Source organism: Micromys minutus (genome assembly GCF_963924665.1).
Source record: "Micromys minutus genome assembly, chromosome: 8".
Lineage (NCBI taxonomy): Eukaryota > Metazoa > Chordata > Mammalia > Rodentia > Muridae > Micromys > Micromys minutus.
In genome coordinates, this window is record NC_137977.1 from 39,273,968 (window position 1) to 39,287,470 (window position 13,503).

Here is a 13,503-nt window from a genome sequence, read left to right on the forward strand (position 1 = left end):
TGCCAAAACAAAGAACAAGTGTTTAGGAAAAGATATCGATAAGAGAGAGTAATAGATAAATAATATTAGAGTTTGGAAATCATGATCTTACAATGAAACTGTGCCAGCAGGCAGAGGCAGTAGGATCTCTGTGAGTTCAAGGCCAGCCTGGTCTGCATAGGGAGTTCCAGGAAAGCCAGGGCAACTTAGGGAGACCCTTTCTCAGACAGCAACAAAAATACAATGAAGCCAACACACAAAAAATGTATCATCTTCTACTATTGAAAAGCAGGACCTAAAACACTGTTGAATTTATTTGGCTCTTGGACTGTTGATAGTTGTGAGAAATTGTTAAGTGTGGAAGATATGTGAAGAACACTAAGAAGAGAGAACTGGGGTCAGAACTCTGTGGTTGAGTATCTGGCCAGAAATAGGGAATGGATAAAACAAATAGTTTATACCTAGAGGCCATCAGATCGGGATCAAGGCCTGACTACATGAGCCCTACATCCAAGAAACAGGAAGGGAGGTGCAATGGGACATATTTGTCATCCCAACATGCCAGAGGCAGAGGCAGGATGATGGCAGGTCACTAGCTGGGTCTACACAGTGTTTTAACAAAGTAACAACAACAACAACAAAAATGACAAGTTCAGACTAATGTAATTCAAAACCACCAGGCCAGCACTGCAGAAGATACAGGCTGTATATACAGAAGAAGAAAGTGTCAATCAACAGGAAAGAGGAAAGACTACTTTTTATGAAAGGACAACATGCAGGTGAGACATGACAATGTGCACTTAGAGCCCTGAGCACCTGGAACCCAAGCTGCCTCTGGAGTACGAGGGCAGCTTCGATTTCTTGACTTTAGGGCCTCCCTTGAGGGGAGACTGCTGAGATTCTGACGGTGTGGGTGGGACTGTTCAGTTTGCTAGTTGGAAGGGACCTTCCGTTCCACACACAAGGAAACCATGGCCTGTAGAAATAAAATAGTGTCCCCACTGAAGTGCAGAATAGCAGAGGTAGCCCAGGTCTCAAAGACTTCCAACAGCTGGCTCAGTGCCTAATATCTGGGCCCCAGCTTGTAGTTGAGAACTTCCTAGACTTTAGACTAGACCTCATGAATTTTGTGAGTCCCCGCCCCCCCCAAGAGAAGTAAAGGTAAGGCTAAGATTGATGTATTAGGAATGTCTGTTAAGTGTCTGGTTTTCTTCATGTGGTCTCTGCCACAAAGAACCCACGGCAAGGCCTGCAGGCCTGTGCTTGTGCTATGGAAGCAAAGGTTCAGCTGAGGAGAGATTATAAACCAGACATGATGGCGAAGTCTTCTAATCTCAGCAGTCAGAGGGCTGAGGTAGGAGGAATGCCAGTCTGAGGCTCAAAAAGGAAAGGGGGTGGGGGGAGAAGAGAAGATTGGTGAGGGGGTATGGGGGAGAAGAGAGGATTGGTGAGGGGGTATGGGGGAGACAAACCAGGAAGGGTTGGGAGGGAAGACCAGACCTCTGACAGAGCTGGCTGGAGGCCTCAGTGCTGTGTCCCTGGAAGTTCCCCAGGGGCCATTGCTTCACAAGTACATGTGTTAGAACAGACTTCTTGCTTTAGAACATTCTGGATATCTGGCAAATAAAGTACTGAAGTCTGACTTGTGCCAGAGAGCAGCAATGTCATTACAAATGGGTGTGGTGGCACATGCCTTAAATCACAGCTGTTGGGAGGCAAAGGTAGGCAGCTCTTTCTGAGTTCTAGGCCAGCCTGGGCTATATATGGAGTTCAAAGGGCAACAAAGACTAGCAGGTATGGTTGCTCAGGTCTGTAATCCCAGCATCCAAGAGACTAATGTAGAGGGACTGCCACAAATTTGAGACCAGAAATAAGGAGATCTACATAAGGAGATCTAGAACAAGGCCCTCTTTATTTAAAAAAAAAAAAAAAAAAAAAAGGCACAGGATTAAGGAACAAGATCTAACTATTTGTTGTCTCCAAATATACAAACCTCACTGGCAATGATTCATAGAGAAATTGTGTGGTAAAGGGTGTTAATACATTTGCTAAGCTAGCTTGTATAGTTATTCTTATAATGGATAGAATGAACTTCAAGCCAAAATTAATCCACAGAGACAAAGAGGGCATATATTAATATAGGGGAAAATTTACTTCTTTGTGGGACTTAGAATAATAGTGATTATAGAGGCACTGAATGTTGAGTGTCCTACTTACATAAACACAGTCAGATGTAAAAGAACAGATAGGTCCTAATATAATAATAGTGGGTGATTTCAGTAGCTTACACTAACCAATAGTAGGTCAGGCAAACTGAAAACTGACAAAAAAATCAACATTATTTTATATAATAGATAAAATAGATGTAATACCTGCTCACAGAATAATTCTTTCAACATATGTAAAATGCACATACTTCTCATCAGGAACTTGCTCTAAAATTACCACATGCCAAGGACATGGCTTGGGCATCCATGTGGTGGGTAAACGGAGGCAGGCAGCCATTGGGGTTAGTGCTTCGAGAAGCTGAGTAGGGTGGAACCAGAAACATACAGGGGCTGCCAAGGCAGCCAATGATTAGAGAAGCTGCTCACTTTTCTCTGAGAGAACAAAGCTTAGTTTACTGGGGCTGGCACTCGCTGTGGTCAGCAGAAAGTTGTGAACTCTTTTAATTCCTTGGAGCCAGTGAAAAAGAGAAGAGAGAAAATTCACACACAGGGGTGGAGGTGTTGGGAGGGATGGACAAAACAAAAGGCAAAGTCCAGTAGCTTCATATACACAAATATAAGGCATATATACACACACACACACACATACATACATGCATACAGACCTACAGACAGACATGTACACATTCATACATAGAATGGTTAGAGCAAAGAAAGTTCCAACAAGCAGGCTCTAAGTATTCCACACATACATACAGAAATACATGAGCACAAACTTTACACATACACATATTTATATTTATCCCATTTATATTTAATCTAGCTGGGGATAAGCATAAATTGGTTCTAATATAACAGAGCTCATTCCACAAATGAAAAACCTCTGCTATGCAAGCTATATAAACCAGGTGTGGAAGCCGGTAGTCAGACAGAGGTATCAGGAGAACCAGCCTTCAAGGTTAAGTTCAGTTACACAGCTGCAGGCTAACCTTGGCCATCTCACATTACCAAAGAAAGAAAAAGGGGATGTTTTCTGTCATCATCCTGATACCCAAATCAGATGAAAACAAAAGTATAAGCCACTACTCCCGATGAGCATACATGCAAACATTCTCCATAAAATACTTGCAAACAGCATTCACCACAATACATTTTTTTAAAAAAAAGTTATGTTAGGGAGTGGAGGAGCTTCTGGGAAACTAGAATGTTTCTCATATGCAAGTCAACAACTAATGAAACACATTATTAGACTTGGAGACAAAACACTTGGTCAGTTCAGTAGATACAGAAAAGGCCTTTGATGTCCCTTCATGTCGCAAGCCCTGAATAAACCATATCCAGAAGAGACATAGCTCAACACAGGAAAGCCTACACAGCACAACCCTACAGACAGCCTTAACTACGTAGAGAAAAGCAGAATGCATTGGCTACAACATTAAAGCAAAAAAAAGGGGGGGGGGGATAATATTATTGTTTTTGGTAGCTAGAAGTATCCTGAGAGAGTATGTGTGTGTGTGTGGGGGGGTTACAAACCTATAATTCCTGTCACACACAAGAGGGCAAGGCAAGAGGGTTTTGAGTTTGATCCCAGCCTGGACTACATCGTGAGACCCTGTATTTAAAAGCAATCAGTTTAACTACAAAAACAAAGCTCCTCAGACATCAAAGACAACCCACCCTTAAACACCACTGGCTCCTGACTGTAAGTCCCAACGTAATGTGTTGCAGGGGACACTTCCTTACCAGGACCGCACATGAAGCGTAAATACAGGGCCCTCTCTACTCCACTGTTTTGACCAAGTATTTAGACTATGTAAGGCCTAGGAAACGGCACCAGATACAGGACCACAGAAAACCATCTTAGTTTGGTTTCTACTGCCGTTACAAAGCACTAGGAGCAAAAGCAGTTTGGGGAGGAAAGGGTTTATTTCAACTTCTAGTTGTAAACCACCATGAGGGGAAGTCACGGCAGGAACTCGAGGCAGGAACTGAAGCAGAGACCAAGACCACCAAAGGTTGCTGCTCTCCCGCAGCTTTCTAGTTCGCTTCTGTATACCGGCCAGGACCAACAGCTCAGAGCTGGCTCTGCTTACATCAATTAGCAATCAAGGAAAATGCCCCACAGACTTCTCTACTGGTGATCTGATGGAGGCATTTTCTCAGCTGAGGCTCCTCTTCCCATTTGATTGGAGCTCTTGCCAAGCTGACAAAACCTTAACCAGGGCAGAAACTGCTGTGCGTTTATTTATTATTTGCCGTGTGTGTATTGGCCAGAGGATAGTCGGTGCAATTGGTTCTCTCTTGCCGCCATGTGGGTTTCAGGTGCTGAGCCATATCGTTGGCTCGAATACGGTATTTTGTTTTGTTTTCCTTTTGGATGAGGTCTCACTCTGTAGCCCAGGCTGTCCAGGAATTGCCTCTACTTCTTTTGTTCTGGAACTAAAGGTTAGGGCCATCACACCCCACCCTAACACATTTCATTCAGTTCTGTTTGTTTGTTTAAAGGCTATTGTACTCTTGATTAGATTCTTTTGGAGGCACCCGGAATTTTCTCTTAAATGTACCCCAGAGACAGAGAAATCACTAGTAACAACGTGAGAGGGCTAAGGTAATCTACAAAGGATCTGAATCAGCAGGGACCCAGGGGTTATGGAATTCTATCAGGAGGTGAAGGTTAAAAGGTCACATCCTGCCTGAGGTTATAGGTGTCTGGGCCAGGGGAATGCCTCGACCGAAGAGGTGATGACAAGGGACTTTTTAAAGCCCACAGCAGGCAACTTTTATAGCAAGAACCCAGGTCACTTTCTCTGATTTAGGGTTGATTCATCATCTGTTTAAGCTGCAATGTCCTCTGCCCGGGGCAAAGGGAGTTGAGTGCGACTGTTCCCTACTGTGTCCAGAAAGCCTCTGGCTGGTCAGTTTTGTTCTTGACCATCCACCACATCTCATCTTAGCGTCCCAAAAGTTACTTCCAAATTCTGCTCCAACCTAAGCAAGAAACTCAGTTTCCTTGAGTAACACTATCCAAGTTTTCCGGACTACTGAGGCTGCTAAGCTCCAGCCAGAAGCGCAAGCACCTCTGGTCACCACCAGGCTTTTAAGCAATCACCTCTTCCATCCTACCCACTTACTGTCCCTCAGAGGCAGTGAATGCCTTGGAACCAGAACGCGCACTGGCCACAATGAGGCTGTGCGGTTCCATTCCCAGGCTGAGAAGGCTTAGCTGTCAGGGCGCAGCGCCGGCGCCCCGGTGAAAGTTGGCAAGGTTTGCGGGTCGGAACGAAAGCCTAAGCAGTCTGGGCAGCATCTCGAAGCGCGGTCGCTTTTCCTCCACCGTCGCCTCCCGGTCTCGGGTGGCGTCCGGCAGATCCCCGGAGCCCGCGGGGCTGCAGCGACCCGGGTGGCGCCCCGCGTGGCCGCGCACACCCGCCGATGCAGACTCCCGCCCGCAAGCCCCGCCTCCTGGGCCCAGCTGATCCGCGCCGCCCTGCAGGCCCCACACCTCGGCCCCGCCGAGCCCCGCGCCGCCCGCGCCCGCCATCCCCGCGCAGCCGACCTAGGTCCGGGCCGCGCACCCCGGGCCGCGAGCGCGCCGAGAAGGGAGCGGGAGGCGGGGCAGCCTACGCGGTGCGGCGGAGCGGTGAGTGGCGCGGCCCCGCCGCGGCCATGGAGGTCTACATCCCGTCCTTTCGCCACGAGGACAGCGATCTGGAGCGCGGCTACACGGTAGGCCGGTCCCCGCGGGTCCCTCGGTTGCAGTTCCCCCCCACCCACCTCCGCCTCCCGCGAGGTCGTCATGGAGACGGGTGCCCCTCCCCAGCGCGCGCCCCCCTGGGCTCCATCCCTTCCCCCCCTCCGCGGCCCGCGGCCTCAGGAGCTTCGGGAGCCCGCCCGGCTGCCCTAAGCGTGCAGACTGAGTGACTGACTGTGTGCGGGTTCTTGATGGCTTGCAAGTTCTGTAAGATTCGTTCAGATGGAGAACGTGTTACCAATAAATAAATAAATAAATAAATAAAATTAAAAAAAAAAAATAAAAAAAGAAAAAAAATCAACATTTTTTTTTGGTGTGGCTGCTCATTAGCCAAGATAACACATGGATTGATTTATTTTATTTATTTTTTTCTTTTTTTAGAGTTTGTTTCTGTTTAGTGCTGCAATGGCATGAAACGGCAAAATCAGGTGCTTTACTTGAGCATATGTCCTCTACCCAAAATCATCCAGAAATTCGAGACAGGTAGCTTCCTCAGAGTAGAAACAATTGCAGAGACCAGTTCTAGACCCTTATAGGAACCAGTTAAACAACTGAAGTGTTGGTTGAATTCCTAGTAAATTTAAGCTGCTCGCTGCTCCACCCAGATAGCCATTGCCACCGACCGACCAGGAGAAATACTTGGCTGGAACTTGCAAGAGTTTGTTTGCAGTTGTTGGGAAATAGAAAGATCCTGCCCCAGACAGACAAACTTAGTTTCTTCTCTTGTTGACTAGCATCCGTATTTCTTTCCTTTCGTTGCATTGGCTTCTTGTGAAAGTCCAAACTGCACTTGTGATGCACTCCGCTGCTTGCTCCAGAGGAGATGTTGAATAAGACCTTTGCTGTTAGAGTTAGTCTTTCCCTCCTCTCCTCCCCCCCCCCCCCCGCCACTCCCAAGAAATGAAAGAAAGGGGTATCCCTGGCTGTCCTGGAACTTACTCTGTAGACCAGGCTGGCTTTGAACTCAGAGATCCACCTGCCTCTCTGCCTCAGGAGTACTGGAGTACTGGGACTAAAGGTGTGCACCAGCCCCCTCCACCTCTGGGTGAGAGTAGTCAGTCCTGAACAGATGGAAGGTGTGTCTTGCTGTCTCGAGTGTAAGAATTAAGAATAGGTGTGCTACACGATGTTCTCTTCAGGATGTGTGGGAGTATTTAAGTTTGGAGGAATACTAGCATGGAGCAGCCTGGATGGATGCTGTGTTACTCATCCACGAATGTCATCCTGGCACAGCGTCTCAACCCTTCCTCCTTCCTCTCAGCTATCTTAGTGTCTTGTGACAGTCTGCTTAAACCCTCAAGTTTTCAAAGTGGAAACGAAATCTCCCTCTGAAAATGAAGATGCCTAGGTGACCCCCAGAAGTGGCTAAAGTGTATTCCATGGTCAGGAACTAGTGACAGGAAGCTACACTCTCCTTTTCTTCTATAAGTCCTCCTGCGTCACTTAACAAGTGGGAACTGGAGCCCATCCCAAGGAGCAGAAACTTTGGCTGTATTTTAGTCTTCCAGAAATCTCATGTCTCCTGTTAGCATCAGCAGCATCTTGCATTTGAGAGGCATTTTTCTGAGGCTTAAAGATAAAAAGACTTTTGGTTAAGGACCTTGGGCTTCTGGCTGCCCAAAAGGAAGGTAATTACCAGCACAGATAAGAGATGGCAATCCAGCTTCCCAGCCTGCCCTTGTTTGCTCTTCTTAGCATTTGTTAAAGATTGCATTACATGCATTTATTGTGTAAGTGTGTTTGTGTTCGTGTGTGTGTGTGTGTGTGTGTGTGTGTGTGTGTGTGTGTACACATGTGCCTCAGTTTACATCTGGAAGTCAGAGGGTACATTTTGGAATTAATTCTCTCTTTCCAGCTAGTGGATTCCTGAAGTTGAGCTCATGTCTTCAGACTTAACTGCAAATGCCTTTATCTTCTGAGCTATCCTGCTGGACCCGTTTGCTGGTTTGCTGTTTGTTTCTATGTCTGAGATAGTTTCCTCTGTAACCTAGGCTGGCCTCCAAGTCAAAGCAATCCTCCGATCTCAGCCTCTTTGGTACTGGGTTTACAGGTGTGTACAACCATATCTGGCCTGAATTTCTTTCATTTGAGAACCTGATTTTCCTCTCCAAAGTGATATCACTTAGTGACTGTGTATTACAGTAAAAGACCATGACACACAATTCTTACTGCTTCAGTGATAGAGAGGTTAAGTAGAAACCCTGAATGATCTGGAGATACAGATCTATCTAATCAAAATACAGCCTCATTCCAAAGGGAACAAGAGGGAGTCTATCCTGTTCCAGACCTGAGTGACCATCCCTTAGGTACATATGGCATGTTCTACTCTGGAAGTGATTACAGGAGCTTTTACAGTCATGGGACAAAAGAGTCATAAACTGAGGCATTTTCAAATTCATTTGGTCTGCCATTTAACAACCATGGGGAAAATCTGTGCTGTAGGTCTCCAGTGCTGTCTGATGGTGATCTTAGCTTTGGGGTTGGTGGAAGGCTGCTAGATCAGACGCAGGTGCCTGATAACTGGCTATTCAGGAAACATGATAATCCAAGACAACGTTAGCTCTGAATCTGCAACATTCCAACTGTCCACAGCCATGAAGTTCTAAACAATGTAAGCTTCATTATGTAGATGTGGTGTAGGGAGCTTTAGATCCTAGCTGTACACCAAAGCACCTGGCACGCTGGAGGCCCTAGTCCCAGTTTTTAGCACTTTAAGAAAAAGCCAAGATGGATAGCACTGTTGTTGACAGGCCTATGCCTCTAGAGAGAAACGTTGTTTGGGGATGGGGTAGGTGGGAGAATGTATGTTCTTAGAGAGTTTTTAGCAGTGCTGTAAAAATGTATATGACTTACATTTGCCAGACACCAAGTTGCCAGTCAAACTGATTTGGCAGAGTCCTTTGGGGGGGATAAACTTCACAGTTTGAAATTTTTCACTTACAGTGATAGTTTGAGCACTCTTTAAAAGTTTACTTTTAAAAAACACGTTGCTCAGGTAGATTGCCAGACAGAAGGTTAAGGTATCTGCTTTGATTTCCCCCTCCCCCTTTCTGAAAGTTTGTGAAGCTACTTTGTTTCTCCTAGAGACTGGTGCTGTATGTGCAGTTCTGACTCACACAACAATCATTAACCAAGCGCCTGCTGGGTCTGTGCCTCTGTTCTGGGGATAGAGCTGGGAGTGGCGTTTCAGCTGAAAGAAAGAACAGTTTAAAATCTGATACAAAAAAAAACCAAAATCAGATACAGTTTCTTAAGTAGGATGCTGGTAAAACACTTTATGTACACTTTAATGTAAAAAATACCTTTGATCCACGGTGATTATATTTTTAATAAAAAAGACAAAAGAAAGAAAGAAACATTTTCACAAATTCTAACAATTCCTCTGGTAGAAAGAGAAACCCAGAGGTAACTTCTCTTTCTCTTGGTGGAGAGTTCCCTGCTCCCAGAGGCCAAGCATTGGAGTAGATTCTTAGGAAACATGGGAATGTTGGTCCATACCTGTAATCTCAGCACTGTGAGTGGAGGCAGAAGGACCTAAGTTCAAGGCCAGCCTTGGCAATATAGTAAGTTGGAAGTCAACCAGGGTAGTTGAGATTTTGTCTGAAAAAATAAGTAGACAGACATTTACTTTGGGCTTGTCTTCCCCAGAGAGGGAATTAAAGGCTGAAAGGCCATGTTCCTGCCCTTTATGGGTTCTCCAGGTCTGGAGTTAGGCTTGGAGCTGGGAGGAAGGGTTCCAGGATGTCTGGTAGAGCCTTCTGTGGGCCACTTCTGCTGTGCTTGTGGTGGGGGAGGGTAGGGGAGGAATGCTGACTTAGAAATCCGATTAGCATTTTGCTAGCCTGTGAATTTTAAGAAGAGGAAATACAAGACAAAAAAATATCTGAGAAAAACAACATTTCAGATACACCAGCTAAATAAACTGGGAGGCAGCAGGGGTGGGGGATGGGGTGGGAGGTGGGGGGGAGACCTTTCAGTCACTTGGATCTCCAGAGAAGCAGGCTGTTGTAACAGATAACCTCAAATGTTATTTCCCAGAGCCTGGTTTCCCCTGCTTCCCTTCCCTCTGAGCCTTCACACCTTTGTAGGCTGTGAACTCCTTGGCTTTTGAAAGTGTGTGTGTCCAGGTACAGGGCTGTTATGACTCAGCTTTAAGTGCCAGATGAGCCAGGAACACGCAGACCTGTTAGAACCACAGGGACCCGAGGCATGAACAGCCTAGAGGATTAGGTGGGGTCGGTGAGACCGGAATTTCAAGTCAGTGGCAGGGATTGTGGTTGCATACAGCATAAGCCACAGAGGGGCTGAGAGCTGTAAAGAGCCTGTGAACTTTGAGTTCCAGGGTTGAAGCTGTTTAGGGAAGGAAGTAACGTGATTAGCTTTGCATTTAGAAGTGCTATCAGTTCCTTGGGGCTGCTTTGACTAGAATTCCGGGAGACTGGCTGGTTTATGAATAACAGAAATTCATTTTCTGTGAGTCTTTGAAACTGAAAAGTTCAAGGTGCTGGCAGAGCTGGTGTCCGGCAGTGGGCTGGTCCTGGCTGGTACAGGGTGTCTGTGTCTTCTCAGGTGGGAGGGGCAAAGCTCCCTTGTCCTTAGTTTATATGGCTACTATATAAATTCCGTCTGAACTACCTAATTATCTCTCAAAGGCTCTGCTTCATAATACTATTACCTTGAAATTGGGGTTTGTTTGTTTGTTTTACTTTTTGAACAGGGTCTTGTTTAGCCCAGGCAGGCTTTTAATTTGATTCTGTGTAGCTAAGGATAATTTGAATTTGGGATCTTTTACCCTCCACTCTCTGTGTGGTGGAGTCACACGCCTGTAGCACCATAGCCCGTCTGGGGTTACAACTAAACCATTAGAGAGATCCTTGACCCCTTGATCGGGTGGGAGTGTAGTTGGGGTAGGGGGAGTAAGAACATCTGCAGAGATCACACAAACAAACAAAAGCTGAAGACAAGCTGGTCAGTCTGTCTGTCTAGCGGTTTTCGGATAGCTAGGTTGGAAATGTTACATACCTGAGCTCTCAGGATTTGAACACAGAAAGGGAGTGGAGACAGATATTCCAGATGCCAGGCCACAGAGTGAAGCCCGTGACACAGCGAGCAAATGAGGACAGAAATGGGGGCTGCAGGATTTCACCTGGGGGCCTGCTGGGGCTTGGTGCTAGGAGCCATCCATGTTGATTTTATGTTTAGAGGGGGCAATGATGCGGGCTAGAAATATGTCTGGTTACCACAGAAAATAGAAATATGGCTCCTCACCACAGGGGTTGGGGGAGGGAAGGAAGGAGGGAAGGAAAGAGAGAGAGAGAGAGAGAGAGCTGGTGTCTAGGAGATCCCAGACTCTCAGACTGGGTGGGAAAAGGTGGGATGCTTTGTAAGGAGCAAAGTGTCGGGTGGTCTTTGCGGGCAGAGTAATCAGTCTGAGGGGCCCAAGGATTGTCAGGTCTTAAGTGCCAGCTTAGGTGAGCATGGACAGTTTTAAAATATATGGTTGTTAAGAATGGGCAAAGAAGCCAGATAGCTAACAACATGGGATTTGATATGTTGCCCATTTCCCCTTTCATAGATGTAAACATTGGGGCATTTGAGTCTCTAGCTTTTTGAGTCACTTTACTCAGTTGGTTGCCTTCATGGGTTTAGACCATGCACTTGAACAGTTGTCTCAACCTGTGGGTCATGACCCCTTTGGGGCTAACCTAAGACCATTGGAAATATTAGATATTTCCATTACACTCATATCAGTAGCAAAATTACATTTATGAAGTAGCAAAAATAATTTTATAGTTGATTTTCACCAAAACACGAAGAGCTGTATTAAGAGTCAAGCATTAGGAAGATTGAAAAGCACAGCTCTAGAAAGTCTGCAGCGCAACAATACTTTAGATCTAAACCTCCAAAGTCTAAAAGAAATCTCGGAAGACTAAAAACTGGAACTCCCAGCTCTGGAAAAAGTAATTTAAAAGTTCTTTAAAAGACATTTGTTACATTTTAATTGTTGCCCTGGGCATGCAAGGAGTCTGTCTCCGTCACATCTTCTAGCCTTGTTTGTTTTTCAAAGAGAATTCATTTGAGAAATGAGAAAGTCTGTCACTACTCCACAGTCCACAGATAAGACAGGCAGTGACACTCGGCGGTGCTGGATACAGGGGTGCGCTCCTTAGGAGCGTGAAGCTGAAGACTATGAATTTGAGTCCACATGGGTGGCATAGTGAGACCTTGTCTAAAACCGGCTATAAACAAAAACACAGCTTGGCTGCATGCAGAAGAGCTCAGGTATAGTGACCACATATTGGTCCAGGTGTAAAGTCCTGAATAGATGAGCTGTGTTCATGAAGCCTGGCTCTCCGGAGAACCGCATAGCTTTGCACCCAGTTCTTATTGATGTATTTGCTGTGTGGCTGGGAATTGAACCTGGGACCTCTTGGACCTGTTGGATGCTAGACAAGGGTTCTACCATTAGGCTACGATCCTGTTTGTTTGAAATCATGTGTTTTATGTGTGTGTGTGTGTGTGTGTGGACACACACATGCCACAGGATGCACACGGATGTCAGAGTCCACTCTTACCACTACATGTATGCTTCTTGGAGATCTGAATCAGGCTTGGTGAGCCTAGCAGTAAGTACTTGTTACGGATGTTACCTTCTCAGACTTCTAGCCAGCTTTGATTTGATTTGTTTGTTTGTTTGTTTGTTTTGAGACAGGGCTTCACACTGTAGTCCACCAAGTTTGCCTAGCTTAGAACTCACTATTTAGCCTGGGCCCGGTTCTCATACTAGTCTTACTTTCTCAGCCTCCCACGTGCTGGGATTGATTGCAGGCATGAGCTGCCCCAACCAGCAACACTCCTCTTCTTAACACCCGTTATCTGAACTATCCTAACACTTCTGGCAGACTTGATGAGGAACCAGGATTGGCCTGGATGGAGACAGTGGGTTTATAATCCCAGGGCAGAAGCAGGATGGTTATTACCTTGAGGGCCAGACCTGCTGAGCTGCATAGCAAGAAAAACCAAACCAAACAAACCAACAGCAGAAGCTAGAAAGGGTCATTACTGCAGAGCTGCGGTGAGACCGTTCATTGTTCAGACTCTGTTCATTTCTCACTTAGAGCATAGAAACCTCTAAGAGACAATATTCAATGTATTGTTCCTCCAGGTGGCTAAGTATGTCCTTCCTCTGACATCATGGGGCACGTCACACATGACTGGAAGAACATCACAGCTTTCCCAGAGTCTTACTTTCTCGCTAGAACCGAGTTTCTCCATCTGTGGGTCTTGGACCCTTTTGGGGTCAAACCTAAGACTGTCAGAATACACAGATATTTATTTATATTATGATTCATAACAGTAGCAACATTACAGTTACCAAATAGCAGTGAAAGTAACTTTATGGTTTCAGGGGTCACCAGGACATGAGAAACTGTATTTGAAGGGTCTCAGCGTTAGGAAGGTTGACAAGCACTGCTCCAGAGCTTCTTCTAGAACATTTGCTCCAGTGGGAACTGTGGATTGGGACTATCTATTTTCAGAATTTTAACATGGGGGGGGGGGTTGTGGTTGTCAGGATTTTTCTTCTCTTCATTTTTTCTTCCCTCC

The 13,503-nt window shown here is 45.9% G+C and overlaps 1 protein-coding gene across 2 annotated transcripts in view; it reads left to right on the forward strand.

Annotated features, from left to right (window-relative positions):
• Positions 1-5,630: 5,630 nt before the first annotated feature.
• SNX24 (sorting nexin 24) overlaps positions 5,631-13,503 on the forward strand; it is a 141,197-nt gene continuing 133,324 nt past the window's right edge. For both annotated transcript variants that reach the window (XM_080920237.1, XM_080920240.1), the window contains exon 1: positions 5,631-5,873. In XM_080920237.1, coding sequence (XP_080776363.1) covers positions 5,814-5,873 — 60 coding nt within the window. In that variant the 5' untranslated portion in view covers positions 5,631-5,813. The remainder of the gene's footprint in view (positions 5,874-13,503) is intronic.